The following is a 25,974-nucleotide window of genomic DNA, read 5'->3' as shown; positions in this document are numbered from 1 at the left end:
AAATACGTTTGTGAATTAAGAGTTTGGAACGCAATTTTTCGGGGCTTCCCTTTTCTATTCTTGCTGCGCCACCCGTCATGTCTGCACTCGTAGAGTTCCATCATCCCACCCCCCCCCACCCCGAGTGGAAACAGTGATTGGTGTACAGGAGAATTGGTTCTTAGAGCAAAAAGAGACGCTCGTTAGCAGCAGGGCCACGGCTCGGCGTGATAATCAAAGGAGCATAGGCCGTTTTGGGCCCTATATGCTCCCCGGGCCGTCACGTCAGAGCGGCGAGCTCAGAGAGTCGAGGGCTGCTCAAGTGATTAGATTATCCACGGGTCAAATGAGCTGCTTTGATGAGGCACTTTGATGTTGCCTGTTCTTCTGCTGCCACGATTGGGCTGTGCTTGATTATCCCGGTATTATGACGGTACAACAGGCCGCAGGCGCACCGCCAGGCTCTGCTAATGGCTGCAGCTCTGCTGTGCATGTTCACATCATTGTGTGTTTTCATAGCCAGTGTTCAGTTTACTCTGCCACTAAATGGGGCCTTTCCTTACCAGGAATGGAAGGCGTCTTGGAGGAAGCAACTGGAGCACCCGTCGTGGTGCCAATTCTGTGTGTAATGAAAGGGAATTCAGCTATGTTTTGAGAAGGCACCCGCTGCCGGGCCAAAGCTCTGGCTGTGCAGCAATAAGGCCCCCACAGGCCCTTAACACAGGGCCCCCACAGGCCCTTACCACAATGAAGTCACTGCCTCTGTGGAAAGCGCAATGTCTTCAACTTTTAATTAAGTAGCACCCCGTAAGCATGATAAATGGGTGCTGTCATTGTCCACATGCTCAATGTAATTGAGGGAGAAAAAAAGGGGAGAGGGAAGAAAAGGAATGATGGGATGTGTGTTTGGTTTTGTGCACGTGCATGTATTAACTTAAGCATGTTTAATGTGCTTGTGTACACTATGTGTGCATTGCTTACACACAGCACTGTACTGTATCTGTGTTTATGTGGCTGTATGTACTGTGTATGCACGGCATTGTGCGCCCTCAGGATAGGCTCTCATAAAACATGACTCTATAGACAAGTAGCATCCAACTGTAAGAGACAGTACAAATATTGACTTCCTTCCTTAACCCTGGGTCAAATCAGATCCTGGCAAGCCCATTCCAAAAGGGTGTTAGCAGGAGTGTGACAATGGGGCACCCTGTGGGGCTGGGATATTTAAAAGCCAATATGTTATGCTTGTGACAGTGGAATAATAACATTTTAATTTAATTAATAATGTAATAATATTTGGGTTTATTCATATACAGTAGTTCTACATGGAGGTCATTGCATGGAGGTCAAGGTAGATTTCTGAAAAGGTTTATGTTTATGCATAATGTAAATCAAATAAATATATAGTGAAAAATGTAGTAGGCCTATTGTATGATAATCAAATCTCAAGACTTTACTTTTATGTGGGTCCCGATATCATCGAGTCCAGCTGAAATGGTGCCCCATAATAACATTATTGTACACGGCAGACCGAAAGAATAATAGTATTTACTCTCTGCTACATATGATAATTCAATGATTGATGGCTTCTCTGACATAATCGGAAATGTCCTTGTTTAGTTAACCACACCCATCTGATAAAACAAACACTAATCATTAATTGCAGCTATTGTTTGACCTGTGTGTGGTTGCAGACGGCCGTGTCTGCCAACAGCTGACCTACTTACTGTATGTTCCGGGACAGGTTTATCGAGCTAATGTTGCCTCTGTGGCACATTGATATAATAACCCTTGCTTAAGCCCCTTCCACCTCTGGCCTCCCTGCCTGGCTGATGTGTTTAAACTTGGTGGATGGCGAGGGAATGTTGAGGCCCCCTTCCAGAATAATTCACAGAGGATTATTTTTCTCTCCCTCCTCTGGAACCGTTGGCATGGTACAGATGCAGACTAGAACTTCCCACTTACCTTCCAAGTCCCTGATGTCATCATAGCTTTCCCTCAGGAAATCTGGAACCAAGCAGTGACCCAGCTATTGGATGGTGTTCACACACTGTGTGGACCTTAGGGTTTGCATTTGATTGGGCTTCTGCAGTGCAAACTCTGGCACTTTTGACATACAAACGTTATCAACATCTGTCTTCAATTGTTGATGTGATTTCGCCTCCACGTCCTAGTGACAGAGAGAGAGAGAGAGAGAGAGAGAGAGAGAGAAAGAGAGAGAGACTGATATTATAATTCCATGACTATATTTGAGTATGTGGGTGTTGAGTGTGCCTATGTCAGCGTGTGTCTCTTGTCAGAGCATATGTGTGGTGCAAAGCTGCCGTCGTTTGGTTTTAGCGCAGACCACACCACAGATCAGATATGGAAATAGACACCATAATTTGTATGTGGCATGCGGCTCTCGTTTTAGCCACAGCAATGCTCTTCAATTTTAACTTCACAAAACTTTTTAACCAAAGGGAGCCATTATTCCCCAAAACTTTATTTAATCTCAAGTCATCTTTAACGGGCTCGCCACTTAATCATGTGGAAAAATAGAGTTTAAGAACTGGCTCTACAATGATGTTAACGCTGGGACATAATGGGTATTAATGTGGAGCTTGTGGTTGCCCTCGTCTGTTACTGTGTGGTTTGAGCTGACAGCCTCCTCTCTCCATTCTCTGTGTTTACAGTCTATTACAGAGCTCTAGTCAATTTCACCGACTCGCTGGTCTACGGACCGGAGCTGGAAGACATCTTCTCGCCGGCTTTCATCGAGATCTCCGATGCGGTGGTGGACACGGTAGGCCATTTCCTCTCCCAAAAGACTCTCCTTAACACCCACACAGAACAGCAGCAGATCTCATTCCTCACACACGCACCATGCTATTCACCATATTAATACAGGGCCATTTTGTTCTTATGTCACACCCACTCCCCCGACCCCAAATATGGTCCACTCTCACCTGCAGCTATTTTCCGTATCATCACCGGTCATGTTAACTGCTTTTTTTTTTAAACTTCTCATCCATACGATTCATGACTTCCTCACAGTTGTTGAATAACCCCCTAGATTGGTTTCCATAAACTCATCCTCTCTGCGTGTGTTTTCTCATCCACAGCTGGAGTCAGAGTACAACAGGATCTCAGGCGTCCAGACGGTCAGCGTGGTCCTCATCAAGTAAGAACACAAAGCCTGGAAATCAAACCCTTGTGCTCTGGAAACTCTCCAGCTGTGTGCTGCTGCCTTAAATGTCTTATTATAGTCTTACCCTGGTCAGATGATCCCTTTCTCTCCGTTTCCAAACACGGTATGGAGTGTCAACTCTGCAATGCAGCCCTGTAATTAATACTTGAAGTTAGTCAGGGCACATACAAGAGGATAAATAGACGTAGTTTACTCAATTATGTGTCATGTGATACCAGTGTGTTGTATAATATGATCCTGATATGGAATTACTCACATACACATAAACACTGATCAGTGCAAGATAGTACAGAGATGCCCAGTTTTGGACCCCTCCACCGTACATCGTCCAGAACCTTATTTGCTCTGCTTTCTGTTCTGCTCTCCTTAGGAAGATGATAAGAGAGGATGGGGTGGACACGTTTGTGGAGATGGATGTGGGCTCTGATTACAACAGCAACGACGAGCAGATCCGCAGTGTGCTGTACAGCGTGGTGAAGGAGGGAGCCATCGCTTCCTACGTCACATCAGTACAGGGCTTTCAGTTCAGACGGCTGGGAGAAGGTGAGGCCTATCAGCTCTCCAGCAAAGTGGAAATGTGTTTATTCGAGTGCAGCGGACCATTTCACACAGCTCTGACTGTGTTATGCGATACATTTCCTCAGTTCACCTTGCCTATCTGTCTTCAGCAGTGCATCAGTCTGACAAAAGGGGGTATAGGCGGTTTTCTTAACGAGTCTCTGTGATTTTTAGCTCAAGCTCCACCCCCTGTGGAACCTGTTGCGGCGCCAGGTTTGTACTATGCCATGCCTGCTGCACGGTGACTGTAAATACTGGATGACTGACTGTAGTGCCTTTAGAATGAATAGCCTAGCTGTTCCTTCCTTTTGACTTTGAACTTTGAAGCTTTTTTGATGGCCTCTACTTTGGACATGTGTTACCAGTGGTCATGTGACCTGAGGAATGTTATGCATGAAAGCAGCTTTGTAGAATCTGAATATGTCCACAAGCACAACATTTGGCTCCACAGGACATAAACAATAGGATGGGTCTTTGCATGGCATGAGTCTTATTATGAACGCTGTTGTTCATCAGCTTTTTATTTTGTTGGTGTGGTTATTTTATTCACAATATCCATGCACTTGTAAATATTAGGCAGACTGTAATAGGCTGAGAAACAGCATGGTTTTTATACATGCTGCATTTCGGCTAGGTTTTTAGATGCAACAGAACAGCTGAAGCAATGAGATGTTTTCAAAATTATTGACCACTATCTGTACCAAAATGTTACAGAGAAATCTTGAAACCATAGATTACTATTCTAATGATTCTAACTTATCAACTATCTAGCTATAGTTGTGTCAACACAGAGCTGACGGACCTACTTAGGGGTAATACTCTGGTATTATTCCCCTAACGTGTGCCCACACATTTGCATCGTGACACGAGATAAGGTCGCTGCCATAGTGTCTTGGCTGGTAGTCTTGGCTTGCATGTCTTTGACCCTTGAACCCCATCCCCATTTGCCCGCATTTCCCCCCAGTAACCCCCAGCATCAGGCCCTGCATGGCGGATGAGCACAAGTGTGGTGATGGAACATGTATCCTGATGGAATACCTGTGTGACAACAGACCTGATTGCAGAGACATGAGTGATGAGACCAATTGCGGTGGTGAGTAGCTTTGGGTTGGCTGGGAGGCAGTTCGTAAAACACGGTCAGCTACAGCATGGAGGCGGGTTAGAATTGCATGTGGAATGATCTCGTGTGACTTTTCCGTGTTCTCTTGAAATGACAGTGGCATTTTTCAAGCCTCTGCTTGATATGAAAAGGTGGGATGTTAATCAAGGTTTATTTTCAGATGTGAAACGACCAAGTCCGGTCTCCCCAACCTCTCCTGCTGTTGCACCCCCCACCAAGAAGGTTGTACGTCCCCCTGCCCCCCCAGGGCCCTGTAGAGTAGATCAAGCCACCTGTCCGAATGGAGAGTGTATCCCACGCGACTACCTCTGTGATGGAGAAAGGGACTGCCATGATGGTAGCGACGAGTTAAGATGTGGTGAGTATTGATTTGTTATAGACATTTACTACAAATGCCATATTGTTGTGTTATATACCTGAAAATGCCAATAAATATATTGTTTAAAAAAAAATAAAAAATCTACAAAAAAAATTGCACAATGTGCACACGTTGCATGATGTGGGCATGGACGCGTACACATAACCAGATGTCAGCGCACCCATCCTCTGCTCTTTCTCCCCTATCTGTCTACAGGTACTCCCTCACCCTGTGAGCCCAACGAGTTCAAATGTAAAAATGGCCGGTGTGCCCTCAAGCTATGGCGCTGTGATGGAGATAATGACTGCGAGGACAACTCGGATGAAACTGATTGCCGTGAGTCTAAAATGTTGATCTGGTCTTTGTCAGCAGTGATTCTCAACCTCCAGTCCTCATGGTCACGTCACACCAGAATTTTCAGGGCCTATTTTTCACAAGATGTGGCAAAAAAAACATAGGCAAGATCAGAAGCTAAATAATGATAGGTCAACCCTGCCTACTCTCTCGGTACTGGTTGAGCATTGGTGAGTGATGTCATTTTGCCGGTCAAAGTTAAAACGGATTAAACTTAAGGTGAAGAGATCTATTTGCAACAGAAAGCAATTTCATGTCCCCCTCCATTAAAATGGATTATGCCCGAAATTTGTTTTCGCACTGGTGTGAAGGCAACATCAGAGACCTACAAGGGCGGTAATTGCATTCACTTCTAATCAGGCCTAATTTCACCTGGGGACACACTGCAATTGACTGGTAGCACAGAACCAGCAGAGCTAGCTATCCCAGATTTGTTGAGAACCTTGACTCTTTGAGTAACAAAGTAGTTACTGTCACATGAATAGGACCCATGGGCCCAACTTGGGGCCCATAATTAGTATTTGACATCATTAAAATATGAGGCTTTATTAAGGCTTGCTTTCCTCAAGCCAATGTATAAGAATGACTTACCGTAAATTCAACCCACATCTCTGTATTCTATCATGACAGCTACAAAGGGCCCTGGTGACACGTGTGCCCCTGAGCAGTTTGTGTGTCTGAGTGATCGCACCTGCATCCCAGCTAGCTACCAGTGTGATGAGGAGCCAGATTGCCCTGACCGCTCTGATGAGTATGCCTGCAGTAAGTCTAATACAGAAATGCACTATTTTATTTTCCTCTACAAATCTTTCCCTTCTCTCTCTCCTCATCTTTCTTTCTTGCACACACATGTGCGTGCGCACGCACGCACACACACACACACACACACACACACACACACACACACACACACACACACACACACACACACACACACACACACACACACACACACACACACACACTCTCTCAACTTCAAGTTTATTGTAACATGAGCAGCACAGCTGATTACGTGGGTGTGTCCCAAGTGAAATGTGACTCATTTCCCTGCTAAAGTCAAAGTTCTCCTGTTGGTATTTACTTTAGGCATTAGTCTTTAGACTTGATTTGTCCATTGATTGGTTCCTGATTAGTATTACATTGAAGTACACGCATGGTAAAATAACATTTCCAGGTTTCCGGCTCTATGTCTCCTCTTAATCCCTGATTATACCATGTCTCTCTCCGTCTCTCTCTCTGTTTCTGTCTCTCTCTCTGTTTCTGTCTCTCTCACACGCACACACGCGCGGCGCACACACGCGCGCGCGCACATTCCGCTCCTCAATACAAATGCTTGTGATGTGATTTCACTCCCAAAAGACAAACTTTTGGTACTGAAATGCTGCATTTCTCAATCATGATGAGACAACATCCATCAGAAGTTATGGTTGGAACCGTGATTAAGAGGATTTTTGCAAGCAACTGCTTTCTATCTGGAATTTAGACCAGCTGTGAAACTGTCAAAACTTGGATACTTACACCTCTGTGGAGAGAGAGGTCGAATTCTCTCGAGCTGAACTAAAGTCAACTTTTCTATTTCAAAGTAATGTATTAAAAAGAAGTACTTTTTTGGTACTAGTATAACATAATATATTTCAGTTAGAATGTAAATAGTCTATCATATGATGGAAGATATTAACAGTTTTGATGTGAAAAAAAAAATCTTACCCAACATTTGTATTGCTGTAGAGATGACAGCGTATTTTTATTGCTGAATTAAGCTTCCAGCTCAATGCAGTTAAGGCAGGGTCCATCTGAACTCGGTAGAGTTGGAATAATCCCTCAATAACTTTGTTTCTCTGCTCTGATTTTGACTACAAAGGAAACTCTGCTTGCCGTCGGCAAGGCAAGCACATGGTCACGCATTTGATACAAACAATTGTTGTACTGCAGCTTCTTCTTTCACAGAAACATCCTCCAGGGTACTCACTGTTAGTTTGCATCTATGTATTTCTTCACTGTCCAGAGAAGCTGAGGTGTTTCAGCACTCTATCTACAGAGGCTGTCTAGAGTCTAGACAATCTCTAGAGTCTAGACCTATAACAACTGCCTGCAAAGCCTTACCTGAGGTTCTATCGACTCGGATATCAACATGCTTATTCCTTCAGCCGAACTAATGTATTGATTCTGCTGCCAAAGAGGCTGTTTGTGCTTCCAGCTAGAACAAAAACAACCAAACTATGATGTACAGTGTGTTGTTCAGACTAGGACAACTACAGACAAAAAAACGTTTGTTGCTGTTCTACTGATTCTTCAGTTCTAGCTGTCCTGAACCTTCTGAGATGGTGCTGGACGCGATAACACAGGTCAGAGAGTAATTTGCAGATTCTTCTCAATGGTAGTGGTTGCTTTCGGTATACAGTAAATGAATGAACTCTTTAGTGGGCGCTGGGTGGGCGTTCTGCAGAAACCAAAAAGTGGAAGAGCCAATCGGCGTCTGCGCTCAGGGCCCGGTGATTGACAGACACTGATTGGCTCTTCCACTTTTTGTTTTCTGCAAAACCACCCAGCGCTTGGGGCCAGGCAGGTCTGCAGAAGACACATGATAATGTGGATTCACGCCACAGGGATGGTTTACCAGGCTACAAGAGTCCCAAATGGAAGCAGGTGACATTGGTGAGAGTATAACTATAAAATGTGCTCAGTAGAGCACAGACCTCTGCCAAGGAGGCAGCGTGTCCATAAGGTGTTGCAGTCCCATGCACACTGCCACGCCTCTGATTTCATCATGGTAAAATAAATACAATTGTGTTGTATCTATTAATTTACTATATGTAAAAGTTCAGGTTAGCAGAATAACAGTATCATACAGTAAGAAGCTGATGACACACCACAAGGCCTGCTTTAAAAAAGCTGGAAGTGAACGTGGCTCAGGGAGGTTGCCCGTCAAACAGTGAAAAGTGTATCAGTTGCCTTCTTCCTTGCCTTCTTCCTTGCCTTCTTCCTTGCCCCATGATGAACTTTCCTTGAAATGTTCCCAAAGATTAAGCTGGGGATTCCCTGGGACCCCCTCAGGGATCCCTGGGGGAACCCCACATTGAGAACCAATGCTCTACTAGGCTATGGCTTACCTCTTCTTAGTGTGTGAGCATTTTGCGGTCTTTCCCCAAACATACAATGCAATATGTTTTTGTGACTGATCTATTCGCATAATGTCTCCTCAGAAGCCATCAAAGTGGACACTTTTAACAGCAGAACTGTAAATAAAGCAATCCATTAATGAAATCTCTGTTTCTTTGAATCCTGTTAAAGTATATGGCAACTTTGAATCAGTATTCATGTATTCAGATTATTATATTATGTGAATAATTGAATAGCTGAATAACTGATTATAAAGTGTCTCATAAAGATTATGAGACACATGCACATGCACATGCACATGCACATGCACGCACGCATGCACACACATACACAGCACACAGACAATATTTTTTCTTTCTTACTTTTTGCTCTTTGCTCATTCTTTCCTCTCTGCTTCTTTGATTCTCCTGTATAGTCACCCTCTGAGCTCCTTTGTGCCGTGTGACTAATTTGCGGTGATCCCGGCTCTTTTTTCACACATGTGGTCACTGAGACACAGAGCTGTTTGTGATCCATCCAGGGGATGGATCACAATGGCTGGGAACTGAAAGGGAATTGTCCATCCACCGCACTCAGTTATATCTGACTTTCAGGCATTTATGAGCCTCACTGAATCACCACATGGCACTCAGATGCCGTTCTCAAAAAATATACAGCATGTTTGAGGTTTCTTTTTGCACAATTTGCAAAAGGTTCCTTTTGGGGTTGCCATACTGATTCATCGATTCTTGTTTTACATGAAGGTCCTCCATTGGTGACAAGCCCGCCAGAAGAGTCCGTTTCGGCAGTGCGTGGAGATAGTGTGACCTTCACCTGTCAGGCTGTAGGAGTGCCCACTCCCATCATCACCTGGAGACTCAACTGGGGCCACATCCCTCTTAGTGGCAGGTGGGTTTTTCTCATCTCGTAATGGTCATTATTAAGAAATAAACCCCTACATGGTGATTCATTTCTCAATAATGAGCGTCTCGCTGTTCGTTATCCTGCTAATTACATGGCTACTTACTAAAGAAGACAATAATTTGACACGAAATATAACAACACAAATATTTTATTGATTTAAAAAGGATTTCATTGCTTCCGCAAAAGAAAATAGTCTTTTAGATTATTGCATAATCATTATGCAAACACAACACGTCTGGCTCACGAAACTCCCGCCAAACTGTCAAATTAGACAGCGCTGATCAAATACGGCATGAATTAAGCCTATTTCTTGTTTGAAATGTTTTCAGAAAGAAACTTTGGTGTCCTGTTTAGCTGTAAAAGTAAAGCAAATACCAAGCACCGCACATATGATCCAGGTGCGTTCATAGTTCAAGTGGTCTGCCATCAAGAAATAACAGACCACTGAATGCAATGATTGACCAACAGAATCAAGCATCAACCAATCCATGTAATAAAATGTTAATATTCACAAAAGTTATGGCACGCATTTGACCAAACTAGTCATCTTTTAAATGATGAAAAGGGATTCCAAAGAATGTTCTGGTATTTTTTTAATGCCACTTTGGGAAAACATGTGTTGGACTGATATGATAAAACTAACTGGAATGAGACATCTGCAGATCGAGGCATTCCAGAGAGTTTTGTGAAAATTGATCAGAAACAGATTATGAGAACTGGAATTTGTCCTCTTTGTGATATTCTCCTTTCACAAATAGAGCCTTTAAAATGCTATGTCCAGCAATCCTTGATAGTTTACTGTTTCAATGCTGACTCATTTCTTCATAAAGATCTAGTTTTAATTACTGACTTAGAGACAGTAGAAGCGGTGTAGCTTTACATTCATGACCTCTGGGAATGAAAATGATTTTCCATAATTTGCAGTTACATAATATTCAGGACAGTCTTTCATTTTGGGTACAGTACAGTATGCCAACTGTGGTGACACTGGTTAGATAATCATAATGAAAGTCTATGCTTTTTTCTTTTTTTTGAATAAGACCTGCAATAGATCTCTCAGGCTTTAAACCTTAAGAGAAATATAATCATATATGGAAGATGTTGTATCATAGTCTATCCCACAGAGGTAGAGAGACACACAGCATGTTAAATTAGAGAGAGAATTGAGATGTGTTGAGAACGCATCTTTGATCCTTCGTCTTAGCCTTTGAGAAAATTGCTGTTAGTATGTAATTATTTGTTTTGTCATTATCGTTGCATGCTCAGAATCTCCATGACCAGTGAAGATGGCCGTGGTACCCTGACCATCCGTGACGTGAAGGAGGCAGACCAGGGGGCGTACACCTGTGAAGCCATCAATGCCAAGGGCCTGGTGTTTGGCATCCCCGATGGAGTGCTGACTCTCACTCAGAGACCAGGGCCTGGTACTGACACTGACACTGGCACTCCAGTGCCATTTGTGTGTTGTTGTTTTTGTGTTTTTTTTATTTTTTTTTATTATGATGCAGTTTAACCACTGTAACTATGGCATCCCTATTTTGGGCATGTAATTTTATATGATAATCTATAAAACAGAGTTACAAGCTCACAATGTTCACATTGTGAGCTTGTAGATTGTCTATTTCCGAAATAATATACACTATTTGTTTTTTTCTTTTAAAGGAACTGTGGCAAGGACCTTGCCATATGTATTTCCTATTTTCATTTTGATGCACATGGCACTCAAATGAATTGAGTGTCACATTCTTTCCCTCCTAAGAGTTACTACACAATATTATACTATACTATACTATACTATACTATACTATACTATACTATACTATACTATACTATACTATACTATTTATATATATTATTATACTGTACTTAATCATCAGCAAATCAAAATTGTGTTGGCAATGAATCAACAGAGCTAAAGTATATTTGCAATATACCTCAATGTGATATGTCCATGTCTACTAACTTTGCTCTCTATTGTTTTTTTATTCATTCATCTACACTTTTCCTTTTGCCAGGAGTCTGTCGTGAAGGCCACTTCAGTGTGGAGGGCCGTTGTGTGCCGTGTTTCTGCGCTGGAATCACCAAGAACTGCCAGGCCACCGGCCGCTACCGCAACCAGATCAGCCTGCGCTTCACTGATGAGGAGGACTTCAAAGGTACGAGGCCAGCTTATGCTCAGAGCTAATGGACTGTAGATGACCTGAAAGCAGTTCTTTGAAACATTTTGAACATCAATGCAAGCATAAAACAGGATGCCAAATGACTTAACCCATTAAGACCGGGAAAGCATCTGTCATTTTAGATTGTAACCACTTTAACCATTATTTTATACTTTGGCTATTCAAAATAGCAGGTATACAAGCTCATGAGCTTGTAGATCTGCAAAAAAAAAAAACATGAAAATGTTTGCAAATCTTTGAATATATATATATATATATATAAATATATATATATTTGTTTTGCTATAATCAGTGGTTCTCAAACTTTTTCATGTCAAGGGCCCCCAAAATGATATGTATTTGGCCGCGGACCCCCATCTCAAAATGTTTTGTTCCAGGGACCCCCCAGAAGTAAAGATTTGAGTTAAAAAGTTTCACTTTAAAAATATATATAAGATTTGCACACATTTCCACGATTTTTCAAAAATAGCAGATGTACAAGCTCATTAGCCAAAGTATAAAATAATAGTTAAAGTGGTTACACAGATGCGTTCTCGGTTTTAATGGCTTAAAGGAGTTCTTTGAAACATTTTGAACATCAATGCAAGCATAAAACAGAATGCCAAATGACTTAATAGCCATACAAAGGTAAAAAAAAGAACCATAACCCATAATACCCCCCCTCCCCATTTCTTTCTCTCTAGGAGTGAATGTTACGTACCCCTCTCGGCCCGGCAGCCCCCCTCTCTCCTCCACACAGCTTCTCATTAACCCTGAAATGGAGGAATTCCAGCTCGTTGATCTATCTCGCCGTTTCACCGCCCTCGACTCTTTCTGGACCCTGCCACGCCAGTTCCTGGGAAGCAAGGTAGAGTGAACAAGCCCTCAGGGCATTTTGTGTTATCCTTTTAGCATTATTGTATAACTGTACCTCTGTACCGTTATAGATTGTTTTTTTATAGTTTTTTATTGTTTATTTCGATCCTCATCAACAGCATCACGAAACATCACACGCTGTAATCCAACATTTCTTTCTGGTTGATCGAAAAGGCATAGGCTTAAGCTTATTTACGTCTGTACCTTTTGCAAACTGTTAATAAAGTATTCAATCAATCAATCAATCAATCAATCAATTGAAAAAGAACCAACCTCTTAAAAGCCTTTTACTTCACAGCTTTCTATTGTGTCATCAAGATGATTACTAATCTTTCTGCACGTGTTTTAGATTGACTCCTATGGTGGATCCCTGAAGTTCAAGATCCGCTACACACTGGCCCGTGGTCTGTCTGAACCCGAGGAGAAGCCAGATGTGGTCCTGGTTGGGAATGGACGCAGGCTTGTGTACCGCAGGGGTAACACAACCCCTGCCAGGGTGGTCAACCAGAAAGAGATCAAATTCACTGAGGTGAGTCTATGGTTTGGTCCCCTGCTTTTCAAATGATGACCGATGTCATTTTTTGTTTCCAAAAAATGACTTATTTTCTATTAATTACACACCCCATGAAGTCTTGAATTTATGGAGATCTTTTACTTTTTGTCGCATTCCTGAGCCAATAATGAGAGTCTTTGAGACTCTTTTCAGTTGGAGACTCCGCCGGCCATCAAATTATTGGCTCAGGAATGCGACAAAAACACAAAATCGCTTCACAGAAAATAGAAAATAAGCAATTATTTGCAGATTGGCTATTTTCAAATAGCCGATGTGCTGTAGGCTATATAAGTTTAAAGTGGCTAAACAAAATGTTTATGCTATTATTAACTAATTTGGCTGGGGGACCCCCTGGAACCCCCACAATGTCCCCCAGACCCCACTTTGAGAACCACTGAACTAAATATTAGGGTTGGAGTGGTTAAACTTCTGTTTGTTTTTTTAGGACAACTGGCAGCAGTCCAACGGTAGGTCTGTGTCTCGTGAGGAGCTGATGATGACCCTGGCCAACCTGGACAGCATCAGCATCCGCACCATCTTCGACAACCACATGGTCAGCGTGGCGCTGAGCGACGTCGTCATGGATACCTCCTCTGTCGAATTCAGCATCCGGGGCCACGCCAAGGATGTGGAACAGTGCAGGTGAGATAGAAGCGATTTGGTGTTGTTAACTGAACCCATTTGGGTCAAATTTTACAGAGTTAAATTAACACTGAGGGTTTTACTGTGTATGTATAATGAATTAATAATGTTTGTCATTTCCAGATGTCCTCCTGGATACACTGGCCTCTCCTGTGAAATATGTTCCTCTGGCTTTGAGCGAGTGCCAGGCGGCATTTACCTTGGCACGTGTGCTGGTTGTAACTGTAATGGACATGCCAGCGCCTGTGACCCCATCAGCGGACACTGTCTGGTGAGCGCTAGCCACGAAGCTCCTTGACTGTCGATCATTGCTCATCATTACTCAGTGCCTAATTGTCCACTAAAAGAGGAAAAGTTCGGTCGCTAATAATGAATTGCACTTGAAAGGCGTGGTTTGTGCATGGAAGATAATGAATGACGTGCACTCCCTTCTACAGAGCTGCCAGCACAACACAGAAGGTCCTCAGTGTGATAAGTGTCGCCCGGGTTACTTTGGGGACCCGAGTCGCGGTCGGTCTGATGACTGCAAGCCATGCCCCTGTCCATACACTGAGACGTCCCGCCGGTAAGTGGTCACCTTACGGTTACACCTACAACCAAACGAAGCACATAGTGTACTTACACACACACACATTATAAAGGGACACACACACCCATAGTCCTATACCCACTCACTCACATTCAGGCACAGCCACACAGGGCAGCAGGGGCATCAGTTTTTTATTGTCGCTGTCAGGGTGGAAAACTGTTTTGTCTATTTTGTGCAACACTGTCATGACAAAGAATAAAATAGGCCATTGATATATGAAAAATCATAAAAAAAAGATTAAATATAGAGATAGACTACGTTACTGCCCGACAGCGACAGTATATTCCTCAGGGTTAGACTCCTACAGAAATAGAACAGTGGTTACTTCATTGCCTGTGTCAGCGTATTCATTGCCTGGTATCCATTAGACCATTAACCCACCACAGACCCACTGCTTCATGTACTGCATTAATGTGTGACTCCTGGGGTCTGGGGTTTGGGCTTTTGTTTGTAGGTTCTCCGACACCTGTTTCCTGGACATTGACCAACAGGCAACATGCGACGCCTGCAAGACAGGATACACCGGAAAACGCTGTGAAAAGTGAGGAAGTTGATCAAAATAATGCTGCTGGAATACTTCCAAGACTAACCTTGAACACGATGATGATGTGTTATGGTGTATGGCTTTATAACATTACATAGTATGACCTATAGAATGGAAGTTTGATAAAAGTCTGTGGTTTAGCCATAACTTTGTTTCTGCATTGTTTCAGGTGTGCTCCTGGTTACCAGGGTAACCCTCTACAGCCAAATGGAAAATGTGTACCATCTTGTAAGTATACACTAGGCCCGACCGATGCCAGATATTTGGGTTGGAATGACGATCCCGGTTTAGTAGAGTCCTAGACCACTGATTACAGATGTTATAACCCATATTTTATAAAAGTAAAAAGTAAAATATTTTTGATACACAAACAATAAACACATAAACTGAACTTTATTTTATTTAACCACTATTTAACCACCGTATTAAAAAAAAGAAAAAAAAAGGCAATCTATAAGATCCCAACGAGTCCCAACGCGACATGTTGTGAGCTTGTAGATCAGCTATTTTTGAACATTTTTGAAAACATCACCTATAATTGACATGCTAAATTAGGAATGGCGGGTTGAAAGTGGTTAAAAATCCAGACACATCGGCTGCATAAATGCCGATTCTAATGTAGTCAAAAAAGTCAAATAATAGCCGATATATTGTCCAGACCAATATTTCGGCCTGGCTCTTGCATAGACACACTCCAATGTGTGGACTGGGCTGTCAGATGTTTCACCTGGATTATTTATCCAGTGTTGTGCTACACTCCAGTTACCCTGCGCTGTGGCCATTATGAAACCCTGACCCTGTGTAATGATTACCATCAGGCACTCTCTCTCTCCTAGTACAGTATAGTATGCCATCACGGTTCAGGTATGCAGAATGGCTGGAACGCTTCCAGGTGCGGCTACTTACACATAACTTATCCATATATCATGTCCTCTCTTCCTCTCCCCTCCGCCCAGCGATTGGCAAGTGCGATGCCAGAGGAACCATCAGCTCCAGCAGCAGGCCGTGCGGTTGCAAGGTATAAGAACCGTTCCCATCCTGTCATGTTGAAGTCATAAACCACAGATTAGGCCTGTGTTAATATGTTAACCATATTGTATAAATCCAAAATCTGGAGTTCATTCAGTCGTCATCTGTGAGTGACTTACTTGGCTGTAATTTATATAATAGACATGATGAGAGAGACAGGCCGATGGATGACACGTGTGTATGTGTGTGTTTTGCAGAACAACGTGGCAGGCGCTCTCTGTGATGAGTGCAAGCCCGGGTCTTTCCACCTTTCAGGAGCCAACCCAGATGGCTGTCTGCAGTGTTTCTGCATGGGTGTCACCAAGCAATGTGCCAGCTCCTCTTGGAGTAGGGACCAGGTACTATAGGCTACCATAATCTAATAAAGCGCAGGGGAGGGGTTAAATACGCTAGCGATCAAGGTTTCACTCATTCTGGCTTGCCAATTCTCATTTGGAAATTACACAAACTAATTTGGCGCTCTGATGAGAGTGCTCTGACTCCACAGCAGATTTATGAATTATGATCTATTTGTCCTGCAACACAGGTGTTGTGTGTAGATTTATCACATCTCAGCCTGCTGATCTCTCTACTTGTCTCAGGTCCGTGGCGGTGTGAACGGACAGCTGTTCACCCTGTCCAACAGCGCCAACACCAGAACTATTGATGAAGGCATCTCCCAGAGAGGCTCCGCTGAAGTGGTCTACCGCGGTTTCTCCAATATCCCTAACGACATCTACTACTGGGTCCTGCCCGAGAGCTTCAGAGGAGATAAGGTGAGACGAGGTGGAAAGGGGAGAAAGTGGAGGACAGGCCGGGGGGGGGGGGGGGGGTGGTAAAAGGAACTCTCTCTGGAGAAAAAAAAAGGGTCAAGCCTGATTCTCTGCCCTTTCCACTGCATTTGGTCATGCCTCAGCATGTTTGTCAAGTCCGAAAGGCTGCACTCATCCATACACCCTGCCTCCTTTCAAGCTTCACTTTGGATCCATGGTCATGCTCAACATGTGTGTCATCATGTGATCCGTGACTTAAGCCACAGTGGCATGGGGGTGAAATACCTTTCCACCATCCCACTTACAAGGGCCTTGTTGTTGAGCATCTCTCTTTCTCCTCACGTTGCTGCCAGGTGACAGCCTATGGTGGGGAGCTGCGTTACACCGTGCGCTACGAGCCACGGCATCGCGCGCTCGTCATTGACGGCCAGCCGGACGTGGTTCTCCAGGGCAACGGCATTTCCCTGGAACACCACTCTCAGACCAAGACCCTCCCACGCGTTCCGTCAACCATCACTGTGACCTTCAGAGAGGTATGTGCACGTGTGTGTGTGTGTGTGTGTGTGTGTGCGCGTGCGTGAGTGAGTGCATTTGTGAAAAGTTCTGCATTTACTTGGTTGTGAACGAGCTACAATACATGAACATAAAAAACACATTGTTGACGGCTTTTATGGTGACAGTGTTGTTAAGGTTGCTTTGTTTGAACGGAGCAGTCAGAGGACCCCTATGTTTCAAGATTTTTAACACAAAAAAAAGTCCCATAAGTTCATCTCAATGCATAGACCATTGGTTCTCAAAGTGGGGTCCAGGGGTCCTTGGGGGGTATCAGGGGGTCCCCAGCAAAGCTTGTTTATAAAGCGTCACAATCATTTTAACCCCTTTATCCATATTTTATACTTTGGCTATTAAAAAATAGCAGATATACGAGCCGAGTGCCGTGCTATGAGCTTGTAGATCTGCTATTTTTGAAAAATCATGAAAAATGTTGCTAATCTTTGAATATATATATTTTAAAAAGACATTTGACAAACAACTTTTGTGACTCAAATATTTGCTTCTGGGGGTCCCTGGAACAAAATATTTTGAGACGGGCGTCCGCGGCCAAAAACATATAATTTTTGGGGTCCTTGACACACCTGTCTTTCTCCACTGCTCCATGCACTCTTACTAGTCTGCGTGGCGTCGTTCTGACGGGCAGCCCTGTACCCGTGAGCACCTCCTAATGGCTCTGGCTGACACCGATGTCTTTTTGATCCGGGCCACTTATGCAGACAACATGGCCGAGAGCAGGTAAGATAATTGGTCTTCCAAAGCATAATTCATTTGTGATTAAAAAAATAGTTATATCTATCTCTGAAATCCTCAGTGTCAACTGTCAACCACAACGGTCCATTTGGTTACATTTCTAAATGTTCACTGTAACACCTTACCTGTGTTGTTTGCGTGCCTTGTTGTGTGATGTATGTATAGTATCTCAGACATCAAGATGGATATTGCTGTTCCCCACCCCACGGGTAATGAGCGGGCTCTGGAGGTGGAAGAATGTGCCTGCCCTCAGGGATACAGAGGACCCTCTTGCCAGGTACACATACACACTAATGCAGGCATGCATGTGCATGTTGCTTTTGCCTGCTCACACACACACACACACACACACACACACACACACACACACACACACACACACACACACACACACACACACACACACACACACACACACACACACAAACGCACACCTTGATGATACAGTAGGGCTCTTGAAAGGTCAGAAGCATGTTGCATTACAGGCAACTGTAATGGAACAAAGAGATGGAAAGTCTCTCTTGCCTGCCATCACTTGTGCCTGGCCTGAGGTCTTTTTCCACACCTCTGCAGGAGTGCGATGTGGGCTACACGCGGACCGGCTCCGGCCTCTACCTGGGAACCTGCGAGAGGTGCGATTGCAACGGCCATGCCAGCGGCTGTGACCCAGAGACCGGTGCATGCCTGGTAAGCTTTGCCATACTTTATCCCTCGCTCCTTCGCCAAGAGCAGAAACGACTTTGATCTTTGCAGTGGAATGCACTAATAGTTTCTTGGCGAATCCCGACGTGTGGAAACACGGTTGCTCCTGTGAGTTTTCCATGGATCTTACCTCCTTTCTCTCTCTCTGTGTGTGTGTGTGTGTGTGTGTGTGTGTGTGTGTGTGTGTGTGTGTGTGTGTGTGTGTGTGTGTGTGTGTGTGTGTGTGTGTGTGTGTGTGTGTGTGTGTGTGTGTGTGTGTGTGTGTGTGTGTGTGTGTGTGTGTGTGTCTGTGTGTGTGTGTGTGTGTGTGTGTGTGTGTGTGTTTTCTGTCCTTTAGCAATGCCTCCACAACACTGCTGGGCCAAAGTGTGATAGTTGTCTACCTGGCTTTTATCGAAACCCCTCGACGGCTGGTGCTCAGGCATGCCAGCCGTGCCCCTGCCCTGGAACTTCTCCTGGCAACCAGTGAGTTATTGTCTAAGAGACTATGCACTCTTTTAAAGGGGAAGCTCGCCGGTAATACAATGTAAATTCTGTTGTTCTGTCTTGCGGATGTGAAAATCTCACTTAACATCAATCCTGTGGCATCAACGCTGAAAGATCTAGGTTGAAATGAAATCGAGATAATCACTTTTTTGCCAAATACCGTTTCAAGAGCAGCTTAACATTTTCAAAACATTTCTAGTGTCTTTGTAATCAAGCTAGCATGACAGGTTGTCGCTGAAAACATGGCTCACTGATATCTAAATTAGGAGAGGTTTATAGTTATTTTCTCTAAATATATGTAGTACATATATATTACAGTCTCATGATGTGTGGTCCTCTACACCTACAGGTTCTCCCAGTCCTGTCACTTGGGCTCTGATGGCAAACCCATCTGTGAGAACTGCCCCCCTGGCTACACTGGCCAACAGTGTGAGAGGTATGACATCTCCCTCTGCTTCGATCTCTCGATCTCCTTTCTATCTTTCTCATATTGTCAGCTGGACACTGCTCGGTGTTTGGGGGCGGGCAGAGGAAAGGGTACTTGGCTGGCCGGCTGTGTGGCTGGCAGGGGCATCTGGCTGGCGGTAGCGTCCACTGGTTTCATTCACAGGAAAGGGACAAAAGCATGTTTTGTGTTCTGCATCCATCTTGTTGTGTTTACATGGTGTCAGTGCAGGGATGGGAGAAGCAAGTCAATGCCACCCATTCCAATGTAGTAAAGGTGTTCATGTATTGGGTTTATACACTTGTGTACTGCTGTACTACGTACTCTCTTGTCCTGTATTCTGCTGTTGGATGTTGATGACTTCAATGGATTTGTTTCTTTTCAAAAATGGAAAAGTAGTTGCTGGGATTTCTAGTTTAGAGATGTATGTTTCTGTTGGGGATTTATATAGGGTCTAAACCTGTGTCGACATTATTTTTGCACTTGCCTTATCAAGCCAGTTTGCAACAAATATTTTTTTGAAACCTTTTGCTCATTGTACTTTTGCTTTGCTCTGCTTTTGCCTTCTTATTAAAGCCTACTCAGAGAGTGCTTTCTGTTAAAGCTTTGCACTTTGCCAGTAGTGAAGTCTGACGCCATTGGCCAGTGTGATCTGTGTTTACACAGAGAGACCAATGGTATGTGCTGGGGCATAAATGTAGACATGACATTTATGAGGACCTGTTTGTCTGATGAATCTTTGCTGCCCTACGGGCAAAGATGGTGCGGTGATTTGGGTTATGAGATGAGATTTGCCTTTATTTATCATTATCGTCATTATTTTATCCTACACAGTAAAATCCGAAGTGTTCATTTAAATGTTAACAGTTCGGATTTTACGGTGTATCTGCCTGCACCATGTCTGATTCTACTGTTTTGACATTAAGAAAAGAGACGACGTCTGCAAACAGTTGTGGGGATCCTCTTGAGGATGGACAGTTAGAGGGCTTCCTGCCCTTGGGATGTGGTGCTGAAGCGGTGTTCAACTTCAGCTTGGAGAAGGAAATACTGCCAGACTACAGCGGACTCGGAGTGGATGATGATGATGACGAGTACGAGTACGAGTACGAGTGGACCACGCAGAGCCCCAAGAGCATAGGAACAGTTGCAGTCATACGCACCACCCGCTCCACCCCCGCAACTGTACGACCTACTGCTTCTGTCATCAGCACCACCCGCTCCACCCCCACAATACGACCCACTGCTTCTGTCATCCGCACCACCCGCTCTACCACCATGAGTCCACGACCCACTGCTTCTGTCCAACGCACCACCCGCTCCATCATCACCACATCAACATCCGGATCAGCACTGATCCCGGTCACCCCCAATAGATCAGCGCCCAGGCTGCCTCCCCGATTCACCGCCAGTCCAGAAGACAGGCACTCCAGCTTTCAGCACCTGCTCCGGATGCACCTCAACACCTTCAACCAGCGCCTGAGCATGCTGGAGAGCAACACCCTCGATATGAAAGAGAGTATCCACGCCATGCAGGAACATCAGAGCCTCCTCAGTGCCAAGCTAGATAAGTTGCTCACCTTAAAGCCAGCTGCCGAGAAGAAGGAGAAGGTTGTGGAACTGGAGAGTAGTTACACAGACATGGAGTTTCGTCTGAGCAAGCTGGAGGGAAGGCTGGAGATCCTCATTGACGGCTTCACAGCCCTGGCTCAGGAGATGAACAAGATCAAACGCACCAGACACACCTCCCGCTCGCCCCAAGAGAGGAGAGCTCTCCCCGTGCTCAATGTCCGAAGACCGACCTCGGCACATACAACTCCACATCCTACAATCAGAATTACAACAGTGACAAAGCCTCTAACCAACAGAGCCACTGTGCCCAAAAGTTTACCCACACCACGTCTCCCCGCAAGCAAATCCAAACGAACTTTTCCAAGAGATGAGAGACCCAAGACGTCAGCCACCACTACGTCAACATCCCAACCAGTCAGAAAGACAGTGAAGGTCAAATTGGTCGCTAGCTCATCCAAGAGTCAAGTGCCAACCCAGTCAGCACCTAAGTTACAGACAACCCTGAGTAAACCCAGGATTACTTCTAGAATTAAACCGCAGGCTACAGTGAAGCCAGAAACAAAGCCACCAGCAAGCAGGAAGCCTGTTGTAACAGCTGAGCGTGCTTCAAAGCCACGGCAAGTGAAACCAAAGCAAGCTATTGAAGAGAGGGCGACTTCTAAATATCAACTTGAACCTCCGTCTCATAAACACAAACCGGCAACAAATGCACCTAAAAACCCACCTAAGCGTCAAATCCAGGCTAATGAGACGAACGCTGCTCCAAAAAGACCTTCTTTGAGCTCGGATGCACCAGCCACAAAGAAGGTTCAGCAGGGTGTGAACAATGCAGCTGTTTCTAGAACATTGCCTCAACCAAACCTGGGCAGTGCCAAGCAACCCATGAGAAAAACTCAGCGCAACGCCCATAAATTGGTTGCATCATCTCACAAAAACCTGACCTCCCAAAATTCGACGGTCACTGTTACATCAACACCAACCACTGTAACTACAACTAAAGCTACAGCTGCAACTACTACGAAGCTGCCCAAGACGACAACAGAAGGGAAATCCAAACCTTCCTCCTCTAAAAAAAAACAGCAGAAGAAGAATAAGAAGAAGACTAGGGTTAATGCCAATGTTGTGGACCTTCTAAAGCTTTTGAAAGGAGACCATAAGTTAACAAAGGATAAGTTGAGGCAAGACGGATCTCTACATGTTGTCTTGGGAAGGCTGGCCATTCCTATCAGGATTATCCCTGATGACTAGGGAATGCTTTTTTGTATATTATTAGTAGTATTTTTTCATTTGTTTGTTTTTGTCTTATGTTGTGTCGTTATGTTATGTTGTGTCTTATCTATAGGCTATGTATGTTCATATTATATCATCCTATATTAAAATTGGCTTGAGGGAGGGCCGGCCGGCCGGACCTCTGACGTCACACTCATGTCATCATGACGCAGCCATAACCATATAAGGAGTTCCCAATGCAGCTACGCCCAAATATGGAGTGTGTTGTCTAACCTCAATGTGTCGTCATGGCATCAAGCGCAAACAAATCAGGCAGCTCCATATGGGCACAAAAGGGGCCATGCCCATATATGGGCATTTACTGATTACATCAGGGATCTCCATATATGGGCATAAAAGGGACAAGGACTGACAGATACAGAAATCTCCATATATGGGCATAAAGGGACAAGGACTGACAGATACAGAGATCTCCATATATGGGCTTATCAGTCGGATCGGCGGTGCAACGTAGGTGTGAGGGCCGTGTAGCAGCCCGAACTCTAGACGTGAGGGCCGCATAGCGGCCCGAACCTCTACTATTTATATAATTTCCTGTCCAGATATCTCTGTTACTATGAAGGGAGTAATTTCTTATTCTGTTGTATTATTTGAAAGGAAGTTATTTAACTGATTGATTGAAGAGGTGCACCTGTGGGGTGCTTGTCGGCTCAGCCAGTTGGTGCACAGACCATATGCTCCTTGTGAGCCCAAAAACCTGGGTTCGAACACGCCCCCCGTCTTGTCCTTGCCCTTGGTTTCCTGTCTCTGTATACTGATCTATCTGTTGTAAAGCATAAAAAATGCTGAAAATAAATCTTTAAAAAGGTACACCTGTATACTCAGGCGGTCAGAGCATTACACAAAACTTTGCTTAAGACAGCATTGCAGTCGTACCTCTTCATATTTATACATTACATTACATTTGTTTACTTCTGGAAAGACTACCTCAGATTTTACATGATTCATACCAGCGTACACTGTCTGTTCAGATGTGACACACCATCATCAGGGCGTCATATCTTAAACCAACAGGTCTGTTTCATACTGCAGATGTCTTACAGAGTACAGTGGTTGGTGTCCAGTAAAGACCTTGTACTTCCAAGTTGTCTACTCTTCAGTAAGAGTAATATTGCATATTTTTTTCTTTTCTTTTTTTGGACACCCATTTGTTACAGCTTGTGTTGTATTTGTACTTTGATTAATTTCCCCCACATGCATGACACATGCCCTGCCTGTTGTGGATGATGTCAGGCTCTGTATGAAAATGTAAAATGGTCAAATTGGAGATACAAGGTTTTTGTAAGACACAGGATTAAAAGAGGCCCGGCGATTTTATTCAGGTTTTCAAGTTTTGAAAATAACCCTTCCCAAAGTGATAAATTCCACATTATTGATCCACCACTTAACACTCTGTAGCCGTCTCATCTTAAGGAGAAATTAAAGTTTCTGTTCTGTGCGTTCGTATTAATATTATATATTTTTTTTACTGTTATAAGTGTTTATCATGAAATAGATCTGTATTTTTCTGTCTTTCATTTAGGCTTTGTTGTTTAAATATGTATCTGTTTTGATGTAGAATTGATTGCGGCCTATAACCCTTTTCTCTAAAGCTGTAAAACAACATTAATTATATGGCTAGGAAAAAAGTTAGACATTTGAAAAGATAAGACTTGGAAAGCTTTTCCCAAAGCAAGTTTGTAGCATTGAAGTCCCCTTGAAGCAGTTTGTTGGCTGTTGACCTGTGGACCTGCAAGAGGACAGGTAAGGTAATACTGAGAACAACTGTTGTTGGGGCAGCCTGCAGGGATCTACAAGCTGAAGCAGCCTTTGTGTTTCGTTTCGGTGGTTGGTGCCATTGCTTGCTTGGGTTATGGATGCATTGCTTTACTGGCTCATATTAGCATAGTTAAAATGCCAGCTCTGCAGCGGTTTAGCCCGTTTCCCCTCGTTCCTCTGCAAATCCCATTAACTTCTGCTCATCTCTGTTTTCTGCTGAATTCAATTCTGTGTTTGTGCAGCATTCATTTAAGCATTTGTTCCATTCTGGTGAAGATATTCTGATTGCCTTTGATGTTGCTGTGCAAAGGGCTTCCTCAGTTCCACCTGTAGTTCACTGGTTTCACACATGTTGAGTGTTTTAGCATTGGTTATGATTCATCCATCTCCAATGCTAGCAATATTTTGTTCTTTTCTTTTTGGGAAAACTCCATTTTCATATGTGGCTGTTATAGTTGTTTAGTTTGGATGTGCATTGTCTTAGTAACCATGGCCATGGTTAATTATTTATGGCTACTACTGAGGAATATGAGGGTTCTCTTAAGGACATGTTTTACCAAATGTATCGCTTCTTGCAGACTTCCCAGTTTCCTGCCTCATTGTTCTTTGGTTCAAAAAATGTGTATCCTTCTTGATGGAAAAATATTTACTTTAACAAGCAGGCTATTTTTCATTTCAGATGTGCTGCAGGATATACTGGAAATCCCACTCTTGGACAGAGGTGTGTTGTTGGCAATGGAGACAATGAAGTCAATGGTACGTAGATTATTCTGAGCAAATGACTGAAGTCATGCCAGGATTTAGTCATGTTTACATTTGCAAAGTCCAGATTCCTCTCAGTCAGTAATTTGGGCTTGAGATAAGATGTAACTCTGACATTGTGTTGCAGAGAACCAGTATATGAAGTACAGTAATAATGTCTGTTCTAATGGCCTGTAGGTAACTGCTACAACTGTGACCAGAAAGGAAGTGAAGGCTGCAATGGAGGTTCATGCCGCTGTAAAGTAAGCAAACCTATACAATTATGCATTTCTCATCATTTGATATCAAGTTAACAATCATGTCTAATCACATGCCATTGATGTTGCTCTCCAGATGAATGTTGCGGGCCCATCTTGCTCCAATTGCAAGCCTGGAATGTTCCACCTGAGCACTGACAACAAAGATGGCTGCCTATCGTGTTTCTGTATGGGTGTCACCCAGCAGTGCTTCAGTTCCACATACTATAGAGACCTGGTAAGACCTGCAAGTGTTGGGCCAGTCATGTCCTAGCAGAACCACGGTATAGTTAATTTTAGTTTCAAGTAAACAAGGGCTCTCTTAATCAACTGTGACAACTGACCCACAAGCATGCTCTTAAGTTAGCACTAGGTTATCTGGCAGTATGGTAATGATATTCCCAAGTGAGCTAAAACAAAATAAGCAGGGCAGGGAGGTGGTCTAAATTGGGCTCTGTGGTTCCTCAAATGATACACAGTACTCATAGGGGGCGGCAGTGGCTCAGGGGTAGAGTGGCCGGGTAGAGTGAACTGGAAAACCGCAAGGTTCCCAGTTTGATCCCGGGCTGGGGCGCTCCCCTAGAGTTAGTGTTGAAGTGTCCTTGAGCAAGACGCTGAACCCCTAATTGCTCCCGATGAGCAGGTTGGTGCCTTGCATGGTTTCCTCCGCCATCGGTGTATGAATGTGTGTGTGA

General features: G+C 43.9%; 1 protein-coding gene across 14 annotated transcripts in view; it reads left to right on the top strand.

Annotated features, from left to right (window-relative positions):
• hspg2 (heparan sulfate proteoglycan 2) overlaps window positions 1–25,974 on the top strand; it is a 102,985-nt gene that overhangs the window by 36,383 nt on the left and 40,628 nt on the right. For 12 of the 14 annotated variants that reach the window (XM_084068111.1, XM_084068110.1, XM_084068114.1 and 9 more), the window contains exons 4-32: window positions 2,655–2,764; window positions 3,084–3,142; window positions 3,540–3,712; window positions 4,692–4,820; window positions 5,008–5,205; window positions 5,422–5,541; window positions 6,190–6,321; window positions 9,423–9,567; window positions 10,849–11,006; window positions 11,598–11,738; window positions 12,446–12,609; window positions 12,967–13,146; window positions 13,616–13,812; window positions 13,936–14,083; window positions 14,250–14,377; window positions 14,856–14,942; window positions 15,115–15,173; window positions 15,902–15,963; window positions 16,172–16,312; window positions 16,556–16,729; window positions 17,080–17,259; window positions 17,898–18,016; window positions 18,197–18,308; window positions 18,605–18,718; window positions 19,071–19,198; window positions 19,569–19,655; window positions 24,961–25,037; window positions 25,221–25,285; window positions 25,377–25,517. In XM_084068111.1, coding sequence (XP_083924237.1) covers window positions 2,655–2,764; window positions 3,084–3,142; window positions 3,540–3,712; window positions 4,692–4,820; window positions 5,008–5,205; window positions 5,422–5,541; window positions 6,190–6,321; window positions 9,423–9,567; window positions 10,849–11,006; window positions 11,598–11,738; window positions 12,446–12,609; window positions 12,967–13,146; window positions 13,616–13,812; window positions 13,936–14,083; window positions 14,250–14,377; window positions 14,856–14,942; window positions 15,115–15,173; window positions 15,902–15,963; window positions 16,172–16,312; window positions 16,556–16,729; window positions 17,080–17,259; window positions 17,898–18,016; window positions 18,197–18,308; window positions 18,605–18,718; window positions 19,071–19,198; window positions 19,569–19,655; window positions 24,961–25,037; window positions 25,221–25,285; window positions 25,377–25,517 — 3,728 coding nt within the window. Of the gene's footprint in view, window positions 1–2,654; window positions 2,765–3,083; window positions 3,143–3,539; window positions 3,713–3,901; window positions 3,941–4,691; window positions 4,821–5,007; window positions 5,206–5,421; window positions 5,542–6,189; window positions 6,322–9,422; window positions 9,568–10,848; window positions 11,007–11,597; window positions 11,739–12,445; window positions 12,610–12,966; window positions 13,147–13,615; window positions 13,813–13,935; window positions 14,084–14,249; window positions 14,378–14,855; window positions 14,943–15,114; window positions 15,174–15,901; window positions 15,964–16,171; window positions 16,313–16,555; window positions 16,730–17,079; window positions 17,260–17,897; window positions 18,017–18,196; window positions 18,309–18,604; window positions 18,719–19,070; window positions 19,199–19,568; window positions 19,656–24,960; window positions 25,038–25,220; window positions 25,286–25,376; window positions 25,518–25,974 lie in introns of all 14 variants that reach the window. The other 2 variants (XM_084068119.1, XM_084068108.1) reach the window with 2 other exon arrangements.

This window comes from Gymnoscopelus microlampas (genome assembly GCF_963454915.1).
Source record: "Gymnoscopelus microlampas genome assembly, chromosome: 10".
Taxonomy (NCBI): domain Eukaryota; kingdom Metazoa; phylum Chordata; class Actinopteri; order Myctophiformes; family Myctophidae; genus Gymnoscopelus; species Gymnoscopelus microlampas.
The sequence above is the reverse complement of the archived record's forward strand: the minus strand, read 5'-3'. Positions and strand labels throughout refer to the sequence as shown.